The sequence below is a fragment of the Homarus americanus genome, unplaced genomic scaffold (assembly GCF_018991925.1).
Source record: "Homarus americanus isolate GMGI-L3 unplaced genomic scaffold, GMGI_Hamer_2.0 scaffold6147, whole genome shotgun sequence".
In the NCBI taxonomy this organism is placed as follows: domain Eukaryota; kingdom Metazoa; phylum Arthropoda; class Malacostraca; order Decapoda; family Nephropidae; genus Homarus; species Homarus americanus.
This window is the reverse complement of record NW_024725075.1, coordinates 411,786-437,362: the sequence shown is the minus strand read 5'-3', so window position 1 is coordinate 437,362 and position 25,577 is coordinate 411,786. Positions and strand designations below refer to the sequence as shown.

The 25,577-nt window shown below is 42.9% G+C and overlaps 1 protein-coding gene across 1 annotated transcript in view; it reads left to right on the top strand.

The window, feature by feature from the left end:
* Positions 1-19,613: 19,613 nt before the first annotated feature.
* Positions 19,614-25,577, top strand: part of LOC121864728 (probable splicing factor, arginine/serine-rich 7) — a 50,801-nt gene continuing 44,837 nt past the window's right edge. The window contains exon 1 of the mRNA XM_042363888.1: positions 19,614-19,724. Coding sequence (XP_042219822.1) covers positions 19,614-19,724 — 111 coding nt within the window. The remainder of the gene's footprint in view (positions 19,725-25,577) is intronic.

The window sequence follows — 25,577 nt, the reverse complement described above, 5'->3', positions numbered from 1 at the left end:
TTGGTTTATAACATCTCACTAACCTAACCTAACCCTAACCTAACCTAACTCCAACCTTAACCTAACCTTAACCTAACCTTAACCTAACCTATCAACACATGTTTTTAATTCTCCTAAAGTTTTCTACTATTAAACATTACTGATATTAAATAAACAAGTTATGGGTTTGAAAATAAAATATCTCTTTTAGGTGTATTGTTGTGTGTCCATCAAAATGAGTTAGACCCTCCCTTCAACACACAGAATACAGGGTCGTAATCTGTACTTTCTGCTGTAATCTGTCATTTGTATTCAGAACAGTGTTAATCTCTCATTGACTTTCCAATCGCTTCAGAGGCTATTGATAGAATTACGTTCGACAATTTGTTGACCATTTTACTTGTACCAGAAACCTTTGGCAAAATTCCTATTTTCGAACTGTTTGAATATGTGACCAAGTTATTTTCCTGTTAATTGTGAAAATGTGAAAGTGAATCCCTTACACATAGTAGTTGGTTAGAGGCAGTGTGGATACAGTGAACACAACAACTCGATACATAAGGCAACAAGAGGGATGACACTATCTGACTCCCCTCACCTGCCCATCTTAAGTCAGGTACCCACTCACAGCTGGGTCGACCGTGTCCCCTCAGTCTGTAACATGTATTAACACTGGTGAACACACTCGGTGGTATCAGTACAGGGAGGCAGACGGTAAAGGGGTAAACATATACTGTAGAGTGTGTTGGTGCTGGTAATGAGAGAGGCAGGCACACAGTCCATTTGTGCCCCAGGTTATTTAGCGCCACTAATTAAGGGATTACAGAGCTGTGTGTCTGAATGTCGCATTAACGACACATTTGCCATTTTATCAGGAGGGTGTGATGACTCTGTGTTACCTGCACCCTTAGGGAGGGAGAGTACAAGCATTACGGGACTGATGGTGTAGGTCACTCAGGAGCGCCCACCTCCTCTCTCACAAAACGAGTGTAATGTAATTTGTTTTGTTTTTTGTATTGTAGTGGAAAACAACAATTATTGAACTACCAAAATTATTAGAATACAATTTACACACACACACACACACACACACACACACACACACACACACACACTAGGTCTCTGGTATTTACTTTACAAATGAAAAAAGTGAAAGTGGGCTTCCGGCAAAAGTGTCCATTATTATACATTATTGTTAGAGAAGTCTTGAGAAAGTCCTTACGGAAACTGAGGATAAAAGTGACGACCTTTCATCGTGTGGGCGTAACCTTCGTCGTGTGGGCGTGACCTTTATCGTTTGGGCGTGAAGGACAAGTGACGATAACCTTTATCTCTTTTGTCATATTTCATTTATATATTTTCCGGTTATTTATTTTTTATTCATAATATTTACATTTATTTATCTTTTTTTACGCTTTTATTAGCATTTATTTTCGTCGATTTCCGAACAGATTCCCACAAGTGATCTCAACTTCAGGAAGATGAGACGAATCGTTTATTTCCACTTTGTATTTCACGACTTATGTATGAAATGTATAATTGAGTCAGCCTTTTAGTAACCAATAAATATATCATTATTTTTTACGGACCGCAGCAGATTGGTGAGTCAAGACTAATTGAATCTGGATCTCCGAACGCCAAAGTGATCAATGAATCAACCAGTCGTGGATTTAGGTAGGTAGGGGGGAGGCAAGTCTCAGGAGAGGGCACACAACCCAGAGAATCAATCGAAATGAATCTCTTTGAATCACTGAGCCTCGTAGATGTGAATCAATGAATCAACGAATCACAGAATGGGGAGAGAGAGAGAGAGAGAGAGAGAGAGAGAAGAGACAAATCTCAGACACAGGTGACTCAACATCCCCAGGTAATTGAGTCTCCCCTGGCGTGTGTGACCAGACGGGAGGAACCACCACACCGGGGGCAGCTGCTTGGGTGCCTTACGAACCTCTGGTGAGAGAGAGAGAGAGAGAGAGAGAGAGAGAGAGAGAGAGAGAGAGAGATGTGTGTGGGAGAGGGATGCGATAAAGAAGAATGAAAGGTCGTAAAAATACTAGAATGTTAATAATAGATTCGACGTAGACAAAGTAATACTAAGAGGTTGTTGCCTACACCCCAGGTAACAGCAGGTAGAAAGAAGTCAGGAATTATTTTTGGTTTCAGGAATAGAAGTTGTAAAAGTGTATACATAAATTGGGACTGTAGGAAGCACCTGGATGGATGGATAGATGCTAGAAAGGAAGATAGAATATTAGGATGTTTTAAAATACAACAACTAGAAGAATACAAAGAGAATATCAACAAAGATAAGTGTATTGTATTATTTGTAGATGATACTGTAAGGTCTCTGTACCCAAACCAAACTAGGAGATTACAGTAAATATCTCATATGCTGTAATTACGATAACCAAGAGTGTTATTATTACAAAATGAACAGAGAATAGGGTATCAATTTGTGGAGCTAGGGCCTGTACTGTCACCGAGGAATAGGGGGACGCGTGTTGCTAATGGGTCCAGGGGAGGGTCGTAATGGGGGAGAGAATAGGGGTGAAACGAGGGAGTAATTCTGAGGCTGGAGAGAGAGAGAAACACTGCCAGCACATGTCAAAATAGAATCAGTCATTTCTTAACTCATTTCAAGAGACACCCACACCCACCTATACTTCCATATACACATACATATTTCCCCCACACATACACCCCCTACACCCATATACCCCCTCACACACACACACACACACACACACACACACACACACACACACAAGTGAGATATCGAGATCCATTAAAATAATCTACATCTTTTGGCTCCTCCCCAAGCACAGGTCAGCTACCCCCCTCAGAGGCCAGCCACTCAGAGGGCGGCTCCAGCACCATCCTTCACTGTCCTGACCTGCGCCCCCGCCCTCTGTATCACTCACTTCTCTATGACGCCAGGAGGGAAGGTATTTCTCAGAGATCCATGTGTCTGTATGTGTCTGTGTGTGTATGTGTGTGTGTGTGTGTGTATGGAAAGTAATCCTCTGGGATATATATGTTGTGTCTGTTTACCTCTCTGCCTTTCTCCTTTTACACACACACACACACACACACACACACACACACACACACACACACACACACACACACACTTCATGGAGATATATGAGGTAAGTGGAAGGTTGAGGTGTCGTGTGCGAGGGACGACACATACGCCTTTACATTGTGTCGCTGTGTACCACTATTTACTTTTTCAAAATAAACTTTGTATCAGAGAGTGTGTCAATGTCTGCCAGCGTTTGATCATATTGCAATACTGAAATGTTGTTAAGAACGTAGTGGGCATTATGAAGATTCTTTCATTATTATTACAGACTTTTTATTAACCAATGAGCTTTGATTTACTGAGATTACGGAGTCTAATATTGTTGAGTTGTTTGTTTACTGAGCATTATAGGTCTTGTTTTAAGTCTCTTAATGTTGAAAGATTAATTATTCTGTAAAGTAATGTTGTTAATATGTTTACGTCTTTTATGTGTGTGTGTGTGTGTGTGTGTGTGTGTGTGTGTGTGTGTGTAACATTTCCCAACCCAAATGATACACAAGGAACTGAATTCTCAAAGATACTCAAGTTAAAATTAATGTCTCTTGTAATTCGGTATTCGGTTAAGTACCACAGACAATACGGTCAAGAGAAACTTCACGGAAACTCTACTGTAACCGAGTGAATTCCTCCTCCGGCCAGGCCACTCCTATCCGGCCCGGCCATTCCTCCCCTGCCCGGCCAAAATTACCCATCAGGCTCATTAAATCTGGTCTTAAACATTATAAGTTTATTTCATTCATTCCGGACGGACGGGGAAGCCAGTCTTATAAACCTTTATTAAGAATGTTAACAATTTTATTTATTATTGTTTTTTTTCTCGCTTTCAAGACGAGTGTGTGACGTGGTCATTCATTTCACCAATAAGACAACAGTAGAGGAACATTCAGCCAATGAGAACATAGTTAGAGCAGCTCCCATTACGTCATAGCGGTATATCAGAAAGAACACAGAAGTCTCCTTCACCACACACCCTCCTCACTACCCTCTCCTCACCACACACCCCTTTCACCACACACCCTCCTTCACCACACACCCTCCTCACTACCCTCTCCTCACCACACACCCCTTTCACCACACACCCTCCTTCACCACACACCCTCCTCACTACCCTCTCCTCACCACCTTTCCTCACACACACTCTCTCTCACCACACACCCTCCTTCTACACCCTCCTCACCACATACCCTCCTCACCCTCTCCCCACCACACCCTCTCTCACCCCCACCCTCTCTCACCACACACCCTCTCTCCCCACACCCCTCACCACACCCTCTCTCTCACCACACACCCTCACCCACCCTCCCTCACCCCACACCCTCCTTCACCACACACACACACCGGACAAAGGTGTAAAAATACCCCAGTAAAAAAGACCAAACTCCGGGAGCCAAACAAGGGTTAGGTTAGTGATGGTGTTAAGATATACTTCTAATTCTTCACTGTCGGGTCTTCTGGCTTACACAAGGAGCCGGATGTACAAGTTGGAGGCAGACGGATGTGGTAATTGTTGGATGTTTTATTGTATTAACTCTCTCTCTCTCTCTCTCTCTCTCTCTCTCTCTCTCTCTCTTTCTCGCTCACACACACACACACGGATGCAACACTCGCCTCTTGACTAAATTATAACCAAACACCTGACTTTACCGTTTGGAAAGTAAAGGCGATCGAGTACAGCAATGATAACAATAATAACAATCCTAAAAACAATAACAATAATAACACTAACAATCTTAAAACAATAACAATAACAATAATAATAATAATAATAATAATAATAATAAAAGTAACAGGCAGAACCAAACAATATGGCCACCACCGCCCCGGCCTGATCTCCCGTCTTCTCCTTCACCGCTTTTAATGGGGAAAAATCTCGTCTGTGATGATCAAAGGCTGCCGAGTATAACAAAATAAATTGTGTTGATCAGCCGACCTCAGTGGAACCCCCCCCCCCTTCCCTCCCGAGCCCCATTTGATGCTGGCTTGGTCGGAAAGTGGCTTGATCTAGCAGCGGTTTAATCAGAGAGGAATATATATATATATTTTTTTAAATGGCTTGGTGGGGATGGCTTAGTGTAAAAGTGATTACTCCAAGGGTGGTGTTCTAGGGGTAGCTTGGTGTAGGGTGGCTAGGACTAAGGTGGCTTTGGTCAGGGTAGTGGCTTCTGGTCAGGGGTGGCTTGGTCTAGGGTAGGCTTGGTCTAAGGGGTAACAGTGTAGGGGTGGCTTGTTCTAGGGGTAGTTTGGTGTAGTGGCTTGTCTAGGGTAGTTTGGTGTAGAGGTAGGTCTAGGGGTATTGGTCTAGTGGCTTGGTCTAGGGGTAGCTTGGTGTAGAGGTGGCTAGGTCTAGGGGTGGCTTGGTCTAGGGGTGGCTTGGTCTAGGGGTGGCTTGGTCTCGAGGGTGGCTTGGTTTAGACGTGGTTTAATCAGTCCTTTTTTAAAGTGGATTAGTCTTAGAGTGACCACAGTTTGAAAGTCTTTATCATGGAGTGTTTAATTAAGATAAAGATACACATTCTTCTGTTGTGTGTGTGTGTGTGTGTGTGTGTGTGTGTGTGTGTGTTTCTCTCCCTCCAACACCCCTCTTATGTCTGCAACACACACACATGTCTCCTAGTTAGGTGTTTCATCAGACTTTAGCGCCAGGTGACCTTATTACCGCTAATTGTGTATTTTTAGACCTGGTAACCAAGTCAGTTGGATGAGCTGTGGCTCTTGTTCCCGGAATGAGATTTCAGCTTAGTGGCCACCTGTTTGTCACTGACTTTTTTATTCAGGTGACTTACTGAAACGTATTCATGAGGGATGTGTTTAAAATCCTCGCTGGTGGCCCCGTTTTTTTATTTTTTTATCTCTTCCCCGTCAACATTTTCAGAATATGTACAGAATTATGCCAAATCTCTCAATGTCTCTTAAATTAAACAGTTTAATTAAAATTTCACATTTACTTGATTTTATTTTGTATTCGACTGGCCATCAAGGTATACAGAAGGCGTCAGTAATTATCAGCATTTTGGTAAAAAAAAAATATTAATTATATTTTACGACCCAAGTTATAAATCACGTCAGACCACCAGACGGACGGACGCACGTAAGGAGGCCTATGAGCTTTGTCCTATACCTCAACAACAGGTCACTGTAGCCTTAATTTACAAGAGGTACAACACAGTCACAGGTGTAAAGGAGGCTGGGCCGGGAGACACTGGCCAGAAGTGCATCATCTTGTGGACACCTTAACCTTCCTAATTACCCTTCCCGGACCTAAATAAGTTCACAGGACAGTAATTAAGTCCCACTAGTGGCCCCAGTGTCTCCTCTAATTCACAACAATTACTTTTGTTCTTGTCTCCAGGTATCCGTTCGCCTTCCTCACCTTCCTCCTCTTGGCCTACAGCTCGTACATAATTGAGACGGTCTTTCTTCCGGTCTTCTCAGAAAGTGACCGTACCTACTTCCTCCTCCTATCCCCTTCTCTCACTTACATACCCCCCTCTGCTTTCTAGTTCTCCCCAGACAAGTCCTTTTAAACCACCTTCAGAAGCATCCACCTCTCGCATAGTAACAGATATAAACACTATTGGGTATTTTTTCATCTTAATTTTCGTTATATCTCATTCAACAGTTTATTGAGCCTTTTGAGTACATTTGATTGTTTCCCCGATCCTTAAGGTAATTTGTTAACGTATTAGTGACCCAGAAAGGTAAAAACATCTCGTAACAATATCATCTTGTGCCTCACTCACGTAGCATCACCAGCAGCTAGAACAGTGAGGAGAAGCCAGGGTGAGTGGGGTTCCTGAGCTCCACGACAGCTGTCAATCACCTTTAGAAAAACAAAAATAGTGAACCTGACAGACACAGCAATAAATGATTCACACTGAAACTCTGGACGTTGACGAGAAAAAAATAGTGAGTGTAGAAACGCCAAGTATATGAATGAATACTTTAATAAATAAATGGAGCTTTGGGTCTCAAGTACATTAAACACAAGGCCTGATGTTGCTGCTCTAAAAGGAAGAAAGATTTCCTTGCACTATATCCGTGGCAGGGAGTGACTGTCAGAGCGTTTCTTTATATAACCTCCCAAGAGTATATTAGAATTACGATATATTTTGCCCTTTAAGTACGTGTATATACCATCTATTATATTACCCCTCAGATAAATGAAAGGTTATACCAGGATATATGTCCCGGCCGCCGTAGAGGAGAGTTATGCCGGCAATACTAACAAGGAAGTGAAGTTTGTCCACCCCAACACAAAGTTAATTTTCCAGAGTGCCTTGCCTTATCCTCCCGACTGTTATGTTTACTTCCCTAATATTGGTTGGTATGGCCTCTCTCTCTCTCTCTCTCTCCTCTTCCTCGTTTTCCTCCTCCACATCCCTCTCCATTTCCACAATTCTCCCCATTCTTTTCTGTCCCCTTCTCCTTCCTCTTTATCATCCTCTTTCTATTCCTATCTCCTTCCCTCTCATATCTGCCCTCGCCTCTTCTTCCGCCTTCTTAGGTATGCCCTCCTCCTCCTCCTTTATCATTCTCTTCCTATTCCTATCGCCCACCTCTTATATCTACCCCATCCACCTCTTCCTCCTCCTTTTCCCCTCCTTTTCCTCTACCCTATCCCCCTCTTCCTTTATCTCCTTCTCTTATACATCCTTTCTCTTCCTCCTCCTCCTCTCCCCTTCCTCCTCCTCCTCTCCCCTTCCTTCTCCTCCTTTATCTCCTCCCTCTTACGTCTGCTCCCCGCCCCTTCCTCCTCCTCCTCCTCTCCCCTTCCTTCTCCTCCTTTATCTCCTCCCTGTTCCGTCTGCCCCTAGCACCCGACTCTCAACTCACTGGAAGGCGAGAGAAGAATTTATATCGTTTCCCCTCACATCTTCTCGTTCAATAACTTCCTCTAGACGGAAGCTCCCGGAAAGTCCCGATTTTCTCACATTAGTATCATCTATGAAGTCTGGCTCACTCCTTCAATCCTGGCTCTCTCCCTCAACGCCTGGCTCACCCCCTCTTTCCTGGCTCGCTCCCTCAACGCCTGGCTCACTCCCTCAACGCCTTGCTTACTCCACCTACGCCTGGTTAGCTCCCTCAACGCTTGGCTGGCTCCCTGAACGCCAGGCCTCCCTCCAATGCTAGACCCCGCCCCCACAACGCCAGACTCACCCCATCAACGCCAGCCTCACTTCCTCAACGCCAGACTCACCCCATCAACGCCCCTCTCCTCGGGAATAATGATATGATTGTCGATTGAAAAACAGGAAAAAGTTTCTGCACGAGTGAAGTCTTATTGTTGATTACCGTTCTCTTCTCAACACGCCTGGAGAAGGAGGAGGAGGAGGAGGAGGCTGGGGGGGAGGCTCTCCCTCGACACCTCTTACACGGCTTCGAGAGAGAGTTTGAGGAGGTGTTGGCGTTTTGGAGGTGTGGTGGAGGCAGTGATACTCTTCCTATGTCCCTCTTCCATTCCTCCACCACTCCATTTTCTCCACCTCTCCACCTTTCTACACCTCACCACACAGTTCTAACCCCCACTTCACCACTATCCCAACACCCTCCATCCCCACTCTCCACACACCTTCAACCTATCCCCCTCCATATATCTCTATCCCACACACTTTCACTCCATTACACACCTTTATCCCACACCCCCCTCCACACACACACCTCCAACCCCTCCACCCCCTCCACACACCTCCACCCCCTTCCACACCCTCCACCCTTCTGAATAGTCCTTCCGATCTGCCCTTAAACTGGGGAAATCGTCTCTTGTGGCTGCTGGGGCTCTAATACTCCATTGTTCGTAAGATATACCTTTAGTCCTTAACTACGAGAGACGTGACTAAGGCAAGACAGTAGGTTTATGTTTACGAGGGAATTATGCATCACTGAGAGTCTATACCGTGATTAGGTTTAGAGTTAAAGATACAGAAGACTCTTACGGTAGGAGTCTTTGAGAATCGTTGAGTCTTAGCTGAGTATATCCGGGTCTTTCCTCCGGTGGCCAACGAGGCTCCTCACTCCAAGACTTGTATGACGGATGGCTCTTTTTTTGCCCCCCTCCACCACCTCCCATGAATGTCTTGCGTAAAACAGTTGAAAAATGTTCTCTATATCTCAGGCTCGTTGGGCTCACATTCCCCTAACACGATATCCCAGGAGATTATATCGTTGTTGGTCTATCGCTCAAGAGAAATTGGAGTATAATGGTAGTGATACAAAGTAAATATTATAATTTAATCTCTGCTAACGGCGCAATACATACAGAGAGAGAGAGAGAGAGAGAGAGAGAGAGAGAGAGAGAGAGAGAGAGAGAGAGAGAGAGAGAGTTTGTTTTTCATCTCTCTCCTGTGTCGATTACAGTCAATTCATTTTCTCCCTCCCTTATAGACTGCTACAGCTCATATAAGCCGTGAGCCACCATCACTCACGGGGACCTTCTGCAGCATCACCTGTTTCCTCTCCTCCATTTGGGGCTGAGTGACTTCCGGGAGGGAGATCTTTACCCCTCTTCCTCCTCCCCCTTATCACTCACTCATCCCCACCACCAACACCTATCTCCACACCCTTTGTCACTCCCAACCTTAATCTCGTCCTCCCAATTACATCCTCCATCCCTAACCTAACCTAACCTAACCCTCTCCTTACACCTTTAACAGCCCCTTCACTCACAACTCCCAGCCCCTGTTCCTCCTCCACCCCCTGTTCCTCCTCCACCCCCTAATCAATCTCTCAGCACCTCCCTCCCTCCTCAGAACTTCCTACACCCCTTCCAGTCCTCCTCCTCCTACCTCCTGTCAGACTTTCCTACACCCTCTTCATCCCTTCACGTGTCAGACCTACACTCTCCCTTTCCCCCTTCCTCCTATTCCTCTCACCTTTCCCTTCTCCATCACCTACCCTCTTTTCCTACCCTTGGAACCTTAAGTTGCCTCCCTCCTAACCCCTCCAACACATACCCTCTATCCCTCTACCCAACTCTACCCACCTCCTACCATCTACCCCAGCCTGATACCCCCACCACTTACCCTAGCCTTACACCCCTCTTACACAACTCCCCCCTCCTCCCCCCTCCCCACCTCTTCCCAATCCTGCTATCCCAATTCCTTCCCATCTCTCTCAAGGCCACACAACTCATGGGACGATTGCCAAGACTGGATTGAAGGATTCTTACAGTGGCCAGTATCCCTGACCACTTTCATTGGTGTCTCTCTCTTCTTCTTCCCCAGACACTCACGTTGACAGGACCTAACTAAGAAGTGTCTGTGGGAAAGTATTAAATTTAACTATGAAGAAAAAGGAGAGATTGAGAAAGAGAGAGATGTCGACAGAACACATAAATAACGACAGGGAGAGACAGAGGGGATCAGAGTGACAGAAATAAAACAGAGATAAACAGAACAGAGAGAGAGAGAGAGAGAGAGAGAGAGAGAGAGAGAGAGAGAGAGAGAGAGAGAGAGAGAGAGAGAGAGAGAGGAGAGAGAGAGAGAGAGAGAGAGGAGAGAGAGAGAGAGAGAGAGAGAGAGAGAGAGAGAGAGAGAGAGAGAGAGAGAGAGAGCAAACATCCTCTTACCGAAGATGAATCTCACTTTACATTTTCAGGTTTGAGAGGAAGACCTGATAGTTCTCTCTCTCTTTATACATTAAATATTATCAAAAAATTATTTCCCTTTCACATCTCTTGATATTTTCTGGACGAAAATTTGTTTATGAAATAGAATATCTTCTCAGTCTCCCGTTCAGTGTTCCATTTTCTGTGACATTTAACCCATTTTCTTTTATATTTATCCCATTTTCTTTAACATATTAATTCAAGAGCGAAGAAAAATATTGAGAGAGAGAGAGAGAGAGAGAGAGAGAGAGAGAGAGAGAGAGAGAGAGAGAGAGAGAGAGAGAGAATATATATATATATATAAATAATGAATGAGAGACAGAGAGACAGAATGAACGAACGCAAAAATAGAGAGAGAAAGAAGAAGAAACTGTGTCTGTACTGAGAGTTGAACCAATATGAAAGATTCCGCCTCAATAAAGGTAGTATGGCGGGTGGGTGGGTTGCTGTTGGGCTATTGGGTTGGGGTTGGGTTGGTGGGTGGGTGGGTTGGGTGGGTCCGTGTGTAACGCTTGCAGTCGGCCAACCACTAGTCTATGTGCATAAGAACCAACCAAGTGTTTGAGAAGGATTTTGGCTCCAGTTACTTAGACTTGGTCGACCCGCGTGAAACTTTATCACAAAAAATGGATTTATGCCGGGAGGGAAATGGGTTAGTTTTTAAAGATATAAGGTGATTAGGTTAACAAAAATGGGGTGATATAGGTTAAAGAAATGGGTTTAAATGATAGAGGAAATGGGATGATGGTTCAAAGAAAATGGGATGATGGGTCAAAGAAAATGGGATGATGGGTCAAAGAAAATGGGATGATGGGTCAAAGAAAATGGGGTTAATAACAAAAAATGGGTTTAAATGAGACAAACTCGGTGAATAGGCCAAAGAAAACTATTTAATTCCTTCCAGAAAATGGATAAAAGGATTTGAGAAAATTATCTGCACATAGAGGAGAAAGGGTGAAGGAATGACAGAGAAAGAGACTTACAAATACAGGTGTAATGCTCAGTGTTTACCTTCCCTTAGTACACTACACTACACTACACTACCTTATGCCTTATCTACTCCTATAACATCACTGTGTATGTGTATATGGGTGGGTATTCCTGTATGTATGTGTGTGTGTGTGTGTGTGTGTGTGTGTGTGTGTGTGTGTGTGTGTGTGTGTGACGTGCGTGTATCCATGTGTACACAAGCTTTAGCGTGTACATTATACGTTCACGAGTCTTTGTTGCCAAAATCACATGTCGCCAGTAGCAGCTATAATTCTGCATTCCAGAAATAATCATAATTAACTCTGGGCATAAAAGCAGATTAAACAGGAATGATTTATGCCGCTGCAGCAGTTGCCACTCAACACAGGCTGCTTCTAGAAGCCAAATTGATGACGTACCCAGAGATTTGTCGTTAATTTTGGATTCATGTTATTTTGTTGGGTGATGATATTAACATGAACACACACACACACACACACACACACACACACACACACACACACACACAAGTCGACTAAATCTAAACACAAAAAATAATAATTGACAATACGTGAGAAACTACCTTCCAGCTCCTCGTTGTCACCTTGATAATCACGTTGACATGAACACACACGGTAAAGCTTTAAGTTATAATGACTGACATGATATAGACATGATACAGAGAACTTCCACATATAGTTCAGGTGTGTCCTCCTCTGACTACCAAACAGATCATTTACTCACCTGGCCATTGTTCAAACGAGGAAACACACAAATTCCAAACCCAATGATTAGAAGGGCACATTTTCCCCCTCGAAGAATCTATCTACAGGACACTAATACATACGAGACAAGTGCCAGTTTTGACCTCAATTGACAAGAAGCATAAGGTTGATTCTCTACTGTGTGGGTGTGTGGATGACGTCCTTGATGTATATCCAGGGAGTGGGGTAATATAATGTTATGTTCATTCCGGCGTTACTCTCGTGTCGGCTGCAATAATTTCCGCGTTATCATTATCATATAGAGAGGAAATTCGTCATAACTTGTGTTTTATTAGTGTTTGGGACAGACGAGGGTGAAGGGAGAAGCCGCGAGTGTGTGTGTGTGTGTGTGTGTGTGTGTGTGTGTGTGTGTGTGTGTACCTGGGAGTTTCGTGATACTGAAGTGAGGTGAATAGATACTCTTTCCTATGGTAAGAATAAGGATCTCTCTCTCTCTCTCTCTCTCTCTCTCTCTCTCTCTCTCTCTCTCTCTCTCTCTCTCTCTCCATAATTTTTCGTTCTCTTTTATCTCTCTCTTTATCTGCCGGCATCTCCCTTTCTTCTTCTCTCACTGAGGTAACAATCTTAAGGCATTCACACCGATAGAAAAGATTGAATTTACACCGTCTGCTTTGGCCTGAGCTATGTGTACCCTGGAGGACAGGAGGCGACGTGGAGGATGGAGGCGTGGGGAAGGAGGAAGGAGTCGTGGAGGATGGAGGCGTGGAGGATGGAGGCGTGGAGAAGGAAGACGTAACATTTCCCCAATAGAAACCTGCATCTCGATTCACACACACACACACACACACACACACACACACACATCAAATTTCGAGTGATCCTTCAAAATGAGGCTATCGTTATCCCCGCCAGGTTTACACGTTCAGGATTTCGGTGTAAATTAGGGAGATTGAACGGATTTCAATCACCCAACAGAGGGATTTTTTGTGTGTGTATTTTGCCGTCAGGTAACTAGTGCATATATCAGGAATCAGAAGCCGTGAATGATTAATCACCTTAATTGTACCTGCAGAGGAAAATCGCCTTATGGTCTTCTGTTGATAACCTGAATGTGTGTGTGTGTGTGTGTGTGTGTGTGTGTGTGTGTGTGTGTGTGTGTGTGTGTGTGTGTGTGTGTATTTCAAAAGGTTATATAAACGCCCAATTATGATACGGATTTAGGAGCAAAATATATGTATATCAATTTTCTCCTATTCGCTCTTTCTCTCTCTGTCTCTCTCTATGTCTCTCTGTCTCACACATACACATACACACAATATTACATTTCATACGTGTAATAGTTATCAGGAATACAGTTATTAAACTTTGAATTATATGATACAGATTTACTTCCTTTTAATGCAGAGGATGATAGGATACGATGTACGGACACACAGTAAGCTTCAGTAGTGTGCGTGTGTGTGTGTGTGTGTGTGTGTGTGTGTGTCATCCTCACTTTGATATCTCTGTGTCTGTATTGTTGTATCTGAGTTAATGAAATGAAAAATGGAAAATGAAAAATATCATTGAATGAACCTACAGTAAAGAAAAGCGAACAGACAGACCAGCTTACCTGTCCGGCACAGGTAATCCTTCATTTCCGAGTGTGTGTGTGTCAGTAATAATGATAATGAATATAATGATAATAATAATAATAATAATAATAATAATAATAATAATAATAATAATAATAGTAAATATAAAATAAATATAATGTGTGTGTTTCGCGCTGTAAGTAGGACACACACACACACACACACAAACCAACATTATCAAGGCTCAAGTAAGGCTCTGGCCAGGGAGGTGAGCTTAACACTGAGAGCACTGCAAGAATCCCACACAATCTCTGCACAGCCATTCCCACCAACACGGAGATTAAACAAAATGGGAGGCAATTTTTCGCGCGTCTTTGCCCTGAGCGTCTTTTCAGTGGAGGAAGCAGTTTATGGTAATGTATATATGTGTGCGTGTGTGTGTGTGTGTGTGTGTGTGTGTGTGTGTAATTCTGTATTTTGGTGTATTGCATAATGTATTTTTTGTTGCTGGGTTCTGCTGTGTGATGTACCGTATAATATAAATAACACACACACACACACACACACACACACACACACACACACACACACACACACACACACACACACACACACACACAAAATAAATAAATAAATAAATCTAATTCATTTTACTATTTTTTTTATTACTATTATATTTTTCTCCTTTGGCCAAACTAAAGAAAATAATCTCCGGATCTACAAGAGGATCAAGAGACCCACAGAGGAAGTTTCCCACCACCCCAGCAGCTGCCTTGTAGACCCTTAACACCAGACTAACAAGAGAGGATTTTTTTGTAGGTACTCTTGTTGGGTCGAACCATCTCCAAACTCTGGGTGATATTTGTGTCCCTCTTCTCTTTATGTTGGTAGTTAGTGATCCCTGGAGAAAGACCATAGACTCTCTTTCTTTCTCTCTTTTTCTTTCACCTTCCCTTTCTTCCTCCCTCCCCCTCTCTCTCACCCTCCAACTCTTCCTTCCTCCCTCCCTCTTTTCCTCCAGTGAGAAAGATTTAATTTATATATACCTTGTCACAGGAGACAATTTTAAATACAGGTGTTAATTGAAGTGACTGAGCTGAAGCATTTTCGACTGTGGGAAATATTGAGTTCGTTTTGGTATATAATTTGAAGTATATACCTAACCTAACCTAACCTAACCTAACCTAACCTAACCTAACCTAACCTAACTTAACCTAACCTAACCTAACCTACCAGCATCCTCACACTAAAGGCGCGATACCAACCAACAGACAACGCACCTAAAAGTCTGACCTGACCAATAATTTTCAGGAACAAAGTTTGACAACACTCTTTAATCCACAAAACTTTAATGGGAATCGTTCCAAAAAAAAGAAACAAGAAAAGAAAAAACAAAACTCCTGAACAGAATCGAAGAAAATAAATGAGTGAAAAACGAAGTTGAGAGAAAAGTAAAGGAAACAAAAGACTTTTATCACAGTGCCTTCAGTTTGTACCCAACGATGAGACTTACATCTCTCTCTCTCTCTCTCTCTCCCAATTCCTTCCCTCCCTCCTCTTTCCTTCATCCCTCTCTCTCCCCCTCCCTCCTTCCTGGCTGCCACTGGAATGGCAGACATACCTACCTACCTATCTTAACCTATCTTACCTAACCTAACCTAACCTAACCTAACCTAAGCTAACCTAACTACCTATTCGCGAATTTTCAAAAGTTGGTGACTTAACTTTTCTTCGGGTCTGGTGGTGTACGAGCGCATTTAACTGACTGACTTAGGCTGAGGTGTCAAAAATAACTCTTAAAATGGCACTGAAAAACACAGAGACTAGCCATAAACTTCGTCTTACCTTAAGTTAAAGCAGTGTGTGTGTGTGTGTGTGTGTGTGTGTGTGTGTGTGTGTGAGTGTGATTACCTAAATCCGTTGATACAAACTCAAGTTACGAAATGCATATGAAAAGTACAGACAGACAGACAGACAGACAGACAGACAAGCAACGTTCACTGGCAAGGTTAAGTTTCAACCTTAAAACAGGAAGACGGAAATATGGAAGTTTTCTCACGACACAACAAATGAGAAGGAGAGAGTTTAACGATAAATAACGTCATACATCACACAGGAACCTTAAAAAAGAAAGATTTTAGACTGAGTAAGGACATAACAAAGGTACTCAAACTATCCAACCAGGAGCAAACTCGTAACAATGGTTTCAAATTAGACAAATTTCGATTTAGGCGCGAAATAGGTAAACATTGGTTTGGAAATAGAGTAGTGGACGACTGGAACAAGTTACCAAATATCATCATTAACTCGAGTACGCTGGATAGCTTCAAACATATGGTGGATGGATATGATAGGCTGAATAATTATTATTATTTACATCCCAGACACAGAGAAATTATATTCCTGAAACAACCAAAGTTATATGAAAATTATAACATCTTTAAGATTATGTTAGGAAAGACTTGAGTGCTGTTGAGCCAAAAGTCGAAACTGTTGATTAAAGCGAAGGAAAGACGCGGAGGACTCGGACACGGGCAGCAGGTGGAGAACTTCCCATGTACTGTAGCCTAAAAAGGAGGAAGTGAGATCGACTCGCATAAAACGTGGTCTTAGGCGCCTTGATATGACCAGAACTGACAGTGTATAACGAACCCAAACACGGCGATCACCCTCTTAAGTTTTTAAACCTGGACAGACACCCGTACAGCTAAGGTGAGTGAGGCCCATCGTCAGTAGAAGAGGGAGCAGCGCGACGAGGGGGTACAGGGAGAGGCCCACACGTTGTAGTACAGGGTGTGGGATGGGTAGGAAGGGGACGGGTTAGCGACCATGAGCGAGACACACAAGGCTCAGGAGTTAATAACGATAGACAATAAAACAATAGCGAGAGACTGACCTGAGGTGTGATGTCCACTGTCCCCGAGGAGCTGTTAACACATATATATATATAGAAAAAAGAATTCAGTTTAGGTTTCCTGGCTAACAGTTAACTTACACCTGTAATATTTTTACTGTCAGACTTACAGGAGCCATGACAGAATCTATGTTTTTGTTTAATATTATGTGTGAATAAAAGGATTTACTCAACAGTGCCAACAGTAATGGTGCTCACCTTATGGCGGTAGAGGAAGTGTTGACGTCACTCATCTTGTAACAGGTAACACAGGGACGCTGTAACAACATACAGTACTGTTATCACTACTTATATACGGTAAACATCAGTAGCCATTATCTTAAACTAAAATTGTATAACATGAATAGAAGAGCAGAAGGTGTATGTTTCCATCCTCGCCGTGAACCACAGCCCCTCACCATAACTTTATCACACGTTACAAAATCACTAAATATTTAAGTCAAAATAAGTTCACAGCTCGCGGACAAGTGTTACCGAGTGTTACCAGTTACCTGTTAAGGGAGTTACTAATGTTTAATAGTACATAATGGTTGCCCCTCGTGTAACGAGGATGGCTGGCCCAAGGGCCACCTAGGCGTGAATTTGTTTAAGGTGTAGAAGCTGTCGCCAACACAACAACCACACCCTAAGTTAACGAGCTGCATGATCCAGTGTCAAGGAATAGTCCCAGAAGACCGGACAACTCGCCAACTGCACTGGCTAACCATTACCCCAGAATATCCAGGTTCCCAATTACTGCTGGGTAGACAGAGGCAAATAGCGTAAAGAAACTTGCCCATAGTTTCACCCTGCCAGGGATCGAACCCAGGTCCACTTGCTTGGGAGGAGAGCATGCTGGCCATTACAACACACACACACACACACACACACACACACACACACACACACACACACACACACACACACACAATAACACACACACACATATACACACACACACACACACACATACACACACACACACACACACACATACACACACACACACACACACACACACACACACACACATACACACACATACACATATATATACACATACACACATACATACACATACACATACACATATCACACACACACACATACACACACACATACACACACACACACACACACACACACACACACACACACACACACACACATAACACACACACACATACACACACACACACACACACACACACACACACACACACACATACACACACACACACACACACACACACACACACACACACACATATACACACACACACACACACACACACACACACACACACACACAGTATCATACAACAACCAATAGAATCACTGTATGATCAGTAAAATGTTCTCCTTGCTGGTAAGTTATGACCGAGTTGTTGTGTATGATGCTGGCCTTGACGTCTTGCTCCGCCGTCTGTCTGTCAGTCTGTCTGGAGTAAGTGCCTGTTTGTCTGTCTTTCTCTTTGGTCTAGCTCTCACTGTCTGTCTGTTTGTTTCGATCAGGTTTTTCCTTGTTTGTATAATAATAATAATAATATAATATTAATATAATAATAATATATAATAACAAACACAAATAACAACAACACTTCACACTATACACCTCAGCTTAGGTATCACATCGTCCCTCAATATGTTTAAAGGGCGACATCAACACTACAACACGGGACGACTGAGGCATTCAGATACCTAGCTCTGGGGAATTGTACTTGAGTTGATGGTAGAACCTGTCACCCTCCTTCGTGTCGAGTATCACCCCACACAATGAGACCTCGAGGAGTACCCCCCTTTTGTTTACCCTCAGGTGGATTATGGGGAGGTGAAATTAAGATCCAGGGGGCCAGTGTTTGTAGGAGGTGTAAAAGTGTGGAATACTCCCCTCCTCACACCATCTGCTACACCTCGCTCGCGCATCACTACACAGATTAACGAAGGGTTGTGTTTATTAAGTGTAGGGACGCTGTACGGAACACAACAAGATGACATGTTCAAGTGATTGTCTTTAAAGGCTTTACATTTCTTGTTGACAGTAGAGGAGACAGGATATGTGTACTTTTGGCACAGGTAATACAGACGTTATTTTGTATATAGAAAGCAAATACATCTTTTAAAAATAAAGACATATATTTAGTGGAGTTACAAAAGAAATCGTATTGTTAATATAATGGAGACATCATCTTTATCGAGGTAATACCGGTATCTTATTGTGAAAGTGTTAACTGTTTTTATGTTTTATTTATGAGATTCTTAAACCCGACTTCTCGGTCACTCAAGAACATCACTTCCTCCTCAGGCAGTCTTGAATCACTTCCTCTCGTGGTATCTCAACGACCTTACCATTCCGATATACAATTATTGGGAAGTGAAAATCATTATGTAGTTAAGATAATGATGGTTGATAGACCAGGAGAGGATCTTCGGGCACTGTAACACCGACCATCTTGAAGCAGACTCAATATTCCAGTCAGAAGATTTTTTTGTATAACTATACTGTATACTGTATGTTTTTACACACACACACACATTTTTTCAATATACACATGAGTGTTTGTTTCCTCGCGTGTCTTACGCAATATATTGTAAACCATCAATCCATCTTACAAATAGGGTCAGCTTCAACCAATCCTCAGCAGGCAAGTACAGTACTGAGGCGTCACTCTTCAAGAATTGTGTGGTGTACGTGGTGGAAGCGCCTGGCCTGGCCTGGTCTGGTCTGGTCTGGTCTGGTCTGGTCTGATGTATATTTTATCTGGCTTCCGCTAACACAAGCGATATGGAGGCCGTTGGCTACATGCTGCCACTCCCGGTCGAATACCAAGGGCCTTATCGGAGGCTAATGCGCCACTGTGGGCCGAATAGGAATCGCGGATCCAGAGAACCATTGGTGGGTCGAATAGCTACTTCATAAAAGACGAACGGAATGGAATTTGGAAGGGTACACGCTCGATGGGGAGTCCTGCTGATTACATCTCCAAGACGGCGCTCCTGCCAAGTGGAGTGCTTGTTCCAGCCTTACTGGCACGTTGAGAGCGTTCACACGTGTAGCGTTTCGTGTTGCACAGTTCAGAATTGCAGACTTCAGGTTGCAGAGTTCACAAATGCAAATTTTGAGTTATACTCAGTCAAAATCTTAATAGAAAGTAAAATAAAACATTAAAATATTTACACTTTAGTACCAGAACCATGCCACATCTTGTGTGGGGAAGACGCTGGTCGTTCCCGCTAAAATCGAGAAAACTTTGGTCAAATAAAGTGCCTCAAATCAACAACAAAGAGAGAACACAAAAGAAGACAAACTACAGGAATTTTCCTCCATGAAGCAGCTGTGACGGAGGGAGACAACTCACTCTCTCACTGACCCAGTCATCCAGTCCTCCTTAACAACAGTGAAATATATATCTTAATCGCCGGTACGATGCTATCCTCAGGTACAGACTAAACCTGAATTGCGTTATCATGCGGTCTTTAGTACGATGGATTAAACCTGAATACAATGACTTAATCCCTTTGATTGCGATGTCTTAACCATTTCAGTGTTATTCAACCTTCCTGGACACCATGATTTTGTACCCAGGAGAGTTGGATCCTCTTACTCAAGGGTCCTTAATGTCTTTACTACACTCAGTAATCTCCCTCAAGAAGCGTCCTGACAACCTCTCTTCTTCAGTGTCATAACAAGACTGAGACATGAGGCAAGAGGACGGAGCATTGAGCCAGTGTCAACAATCAATATGGCTTCATTACTGCAACCTCTGGAGAAAGAATTTGAAGGTTGTTATTGTCAATTTCATGATTCGTCTTCGAGTTTGGATGTTACGTGAAGAGATTATTTCCAAAACTTTCTAAGTATTTTATTTTTTAATCTTTTCTTTCCGGTCTAACTTAACTTACAGAGTTATATCACACACACACACACACACACACACACACACACACACACACACACACACACACTACTCTCTGTCCTTTCCATAATCCGCCTTCACCTGTGCCACTCCTCTCCTCTCCTCTCCCCTCCTCTCCATATTTCATTTCACCATGTCTGTGCATTTTGTTCTTTATCACCCTCCCCACCTTCTATCCTCCCATTCTATCTTTCACATTTCTCTTCCTATCTCTCTTGTTCATTCGCTGCCATGTCTTACTAACTTCAATCTATTATCAATCACCTTCTAAAACTCCTCCGTGATTTAGAGCCAAAACATCATTATAAATAAACACAGAAGAATGACTTAAATCTATATGGCGAGACAGTAAATAACTCACAAGGTTGTAAATCCACACAATAAGCTTACTAGACGATAGCCTCCCGATGCTGACAAACACAATAATGCTCTTATAGGTACAGGATAGTTACCTCAACATGGGAAGTATTGGTCTCAAAGTTCCCGTAGTGTGTGTGTGTGTGTGTGTGTGTGTGTGTGTTATGATCATTTTTCTAAGGATAACTGCGTTTACCTATGTTATTTTCTAGTATACAGTATATGAGCAATTATACATATTCACACGTCATATATAAGTATATGCCATTATGTATACAATATACATATAAGTAAATAATTCCAATAACTACTACCACCACCATCATCATCACCACCACACCACCATCACCACAGTCCTTAAGCAAGTCTGAACACAGCGTCCCAAATCACACACACACACACACACACACACACACATAGACTGGCAGGCAGGCTGACTATTTTCCATGAGAGTTGGGAGAACTGTTCCAATAACCTATTATGCAGAATAAACTAGGCATCAGGGTACTTGAGGGCAAACCCAGAGTGGTTCCTCCCTCTTCCTGCTGACGGGGAAATTGAGAGCCAAACTTAAATATTGTTCTTCGTTAATCAAAAACAAAATCACATTAATCCTGGTTTACTTGGGGGTGGAGAGAGGGGGGGAAGGAGGGTTGGAGAGGGGGTAAAGGAGGGAAAAGGGGGAAGGGAGGGGGGAAGGGGGAGGTAAACGAGAAAAGACGTATCACATTTTCCCTCTTGCACTCAAAGGGAATTACAAAGACGTGATGTATTTTTTCTCCTTCATATAAAAAGAAAAATTATATTCGTTACATTTTTTTCCGTTTTTTTCTCTCTCACTGTTTTTTTTTTTTTGGATTGAGGAAGAGACGAGTTCTCTCATTCTCTTTCTTACTGACAAAGGAAATTACAGAGACAAGATGTTGATAAAGAATCGTGTTATTCAGTAAGTCCTTTTATTTATTTTTTTGTTTTTGGTGGAAAAGGTTCTGATCCTCTCTCTTGATGACAAAGGAAATGACAGACACGAGACTATTTTTCCTCCATCATAAAAAAGCGGATTATTCATTACGTTCTTTTATTTAATTTGTTTTTTAGATGAGCTTCTGTTTGTCGAAAAGATGGTTTGGGAGTATTTCCTTCTTGCAAATAGAGGAAATTACAACCAGAAGCGATGTTTATAACTTAGCTGCAAGATGTAGGCTACTTGTTCTTATATAAACACTTGTCTCAAACACTCAGCATCTTGATGATAAAAATAATGTTTATAGATCGTTCGTAAAATCGTGACTTTTTTTTTCTTCAAAGTTTTCATCTCACGTCTGACTTATGGTACTACAGTATAACCAGCTGGTGACTACAGGTGATATGAAAATTATACTTTCTGTAATTTCTCTCTCTCTCTCTCTCTACACACACACACACACACACACACACACACACACACACACACACACACACACACACACACACACACAATAATACTGTACACAAGTGAAGGACAGCATATTTTCCTTACATTATGCATTAAGAAACCTGACTAATATTTTAGGTTACCTTTCACACCACTTAAGAACCCCCACCACCTCCCCACCTCCACCACCCCCACCAGATTTCCAAAATAAAAAATAAGGAAATTCTTTATTACGTAATTAACAAGCGAAGCAGAAAACACCGGGCGCAGGAAAACATACTCGTCTTGGGTTAGTTATTTACCTCCAGTGTGTGTGTGTGAGGGAGAGGTAATTACATCAATACATTTCACTCTGTCAATCTTCACTATACCTACGAGAGGGTTCATGGGTAATGGGTCACAGTTTTAATGGACCCCAGCTCTAATAGGTCCCACCCTAATAGGTCCTCACTCTAAGGACTGAAGAGCCATAGGGATTATGTTCCAATCCGAAAGGCTAAGTCAGGTTAATACACACACACACACACACACACACACCTACAGTTCGTACCATGAGTCATTACACAAGGTCTGTAGCTCATATCAGGCGAGGTCTTCACGCTCTCCCTCCCCCCCCCCCGTCAATTGTTGTGCTTCACGTCGCCTCCTCCCGGTGCTGGATGGTCTTGTGTGTAAATCTGGCTGACAACGGGGTAATGAAGGCCAGCGGTCGTTACCATCCATACTAAACAACGAGTAAACACGGGGGGGGGGAGGTGAGAAGGATGGTGAGTGGAGGAGGAGGAGGGATGAAGTAGTAGGATGGGGATAAAGGAAATAAAGGAAAGAAGAGAGGAAAGCGGAAGTGGCAACAGGAGGAAGAGGAGGGAGAAGAGGAAGAAGGGAAAGAGGAAGAAGGGGATGGGTAAGATGGGAGAATAAAAGAGACTGAGAAGAGGGAATAGGCGATAGTAAGATAAAGTGTATCAAAGGAAAGGGGAACGGGGAAAAGGGAAAGAAGAGACGAAGGGGAATTAAAAAGGAGTTTGGCTGAGGAAAGCACGGGGAGGAGGGGGGAGGGAGAGGAGGGAGAAAGGAAGGAGGGGGAGGGGAGGACATAAATCACAGATATCAATTCTCGTTCTCTAATAGAAACCTCCTACCCCTCCCCCTCCCTCTCCTCCCTACAGGTAAGCTCAAAAGACAACACTACCTCCCACCACCGCCCCCCCACATATGGCACAAAGTAAAGGTGAAATTATTCCATTGATAATTACTGTAGGGTGAGGCATACAGAACGCGTCACAACACCATTAGCATAAAGATAATGAATAAATACTGAACCTTGCTTAACCTTTACACTGTGGGAGTCATTACTTGTGTTCGACTCGCCTAGCAATTGACTCTTATCACAGCGCGCCTCATTTGCATACGGATTACAAAAACACGCGCGATTGCCGTCAAAAGCCACAAATGTATTCATGGGATAGTGGATTACCTGTACATTATCTGTGTTAATTTATGATCTGCATCGTATATGAATCTACTTTTATGGGAGTCTTTTAATTAATCGTGTGTTAGTCCAGGCTCTGGTTGACAGCTCCGAGTGTTGTCCATATTTGGTGGCTAGTGAGGGTGATTTGTGTGTGTGTGTGTGTGTGTGTGTGTGTGTGTGTGTGTGTGTGTGTGTGTGTGTGTGTGTGTGTGTGTGTGTGTGTGTGTATGTGTGTGTGTGTGTGTGTGTGTGTGTGTGTGTGTGTGTGTGTGTGTGTGTGTGTGTGTGTGTGTGTGTATGTGTATGTATGTATGTATGTATGTATGTATGTATGTGCATTCTTCCCACTACCAACTGTGCACTCCTTCATCCATTCCCTGTGCACATCTCACCTCATAATGTGTGCATCACCTATCTCCCTCCTCCATCACCTGTGCACACCTCCCACCATCACCTGTGCACGGTCTCAGCAAAGGTACACCTGCACCTACTTAGTCATCATCACCTCAACACATCATCGTCTGCCTTAACTTTTATAAAACAAAATTACTCTTCTACTTGTCCTTGATGAATGACCCCTAAGAGTTACACCTTCCATGTTACCTGTGGGTCCTGTTACACCTCCTATGTGACGGCTCCTACGTTACGGTCCCCATGTTACGTGGTGGGAGGGAGTGTCAGGTCATTAATATGAGGTACAGTGGTGAGGATATTTCTCTTCTCCACACTGCCCGAGACACACACCCGCTCTGCCTACCTCACAGTAAAAACCATCTTCCTCTAACTTTTTATTCCCCTCACACAGCTAAAATTTGTGAGGTGCAAAGTTCGTCTGTATTTATAGCACCTCTTCCCTCTCCCTCTCCTACTTCTCTTCCCCCCCTCCTCCTCCTCCTCCTCCTCCTCAGATGGCTGCTCCTTCTTCGTGATTGTCTTCAAGTGTGAGTGCTGTACTTCGCCTTTTGTTTCGTTATGTGGAGGTCTTGATCACATACTGTTCTCTATATCCACTTTATAATCTTCCTCCATTTACGTTTCTTCTTTGCCTCTTGTTATCCATTCCTCGTTATCCTCCATAGGTTTTCCTGAGTCTATTTTATATGTGTCTATCCACCTCGTTCTTGATCTATTATCCACTTTTAAATTATCGTCCTCAAAGGGTTAAATCATAGTCGTCAAAGAGTTAAATCATCGTCCTCAAAGGGTAAAATCATCTCCTCAGAGGGTTAAATCATCGTCATCAAAGGGTAAAACCATCGTCATCAAAGGGTAAAATCATCGTCATCAAAGGGTAAAATCATCGTCATCAAAGGGTAAAATCATCGTCATCAAAGGGTAAAATCATCACCATTATTTAGATTTTTTTTTAATTAGATTTTATTTCATCTCGGTGGATTTTTATGATAATTTAACGACCAATAAGAAATTCTGATATATCCCACTATAAGAAATAAGGGGTCGCTGGTTCTATCCCGGGGCATTCACGATCCATCCAGTGGTAAATGGGTTTCTAATTCTATAAGTTGGGGGAGAGAAGGCTGTCAAGTGCAGTGCCGCCACTACCCTACCAACACACACACACACACA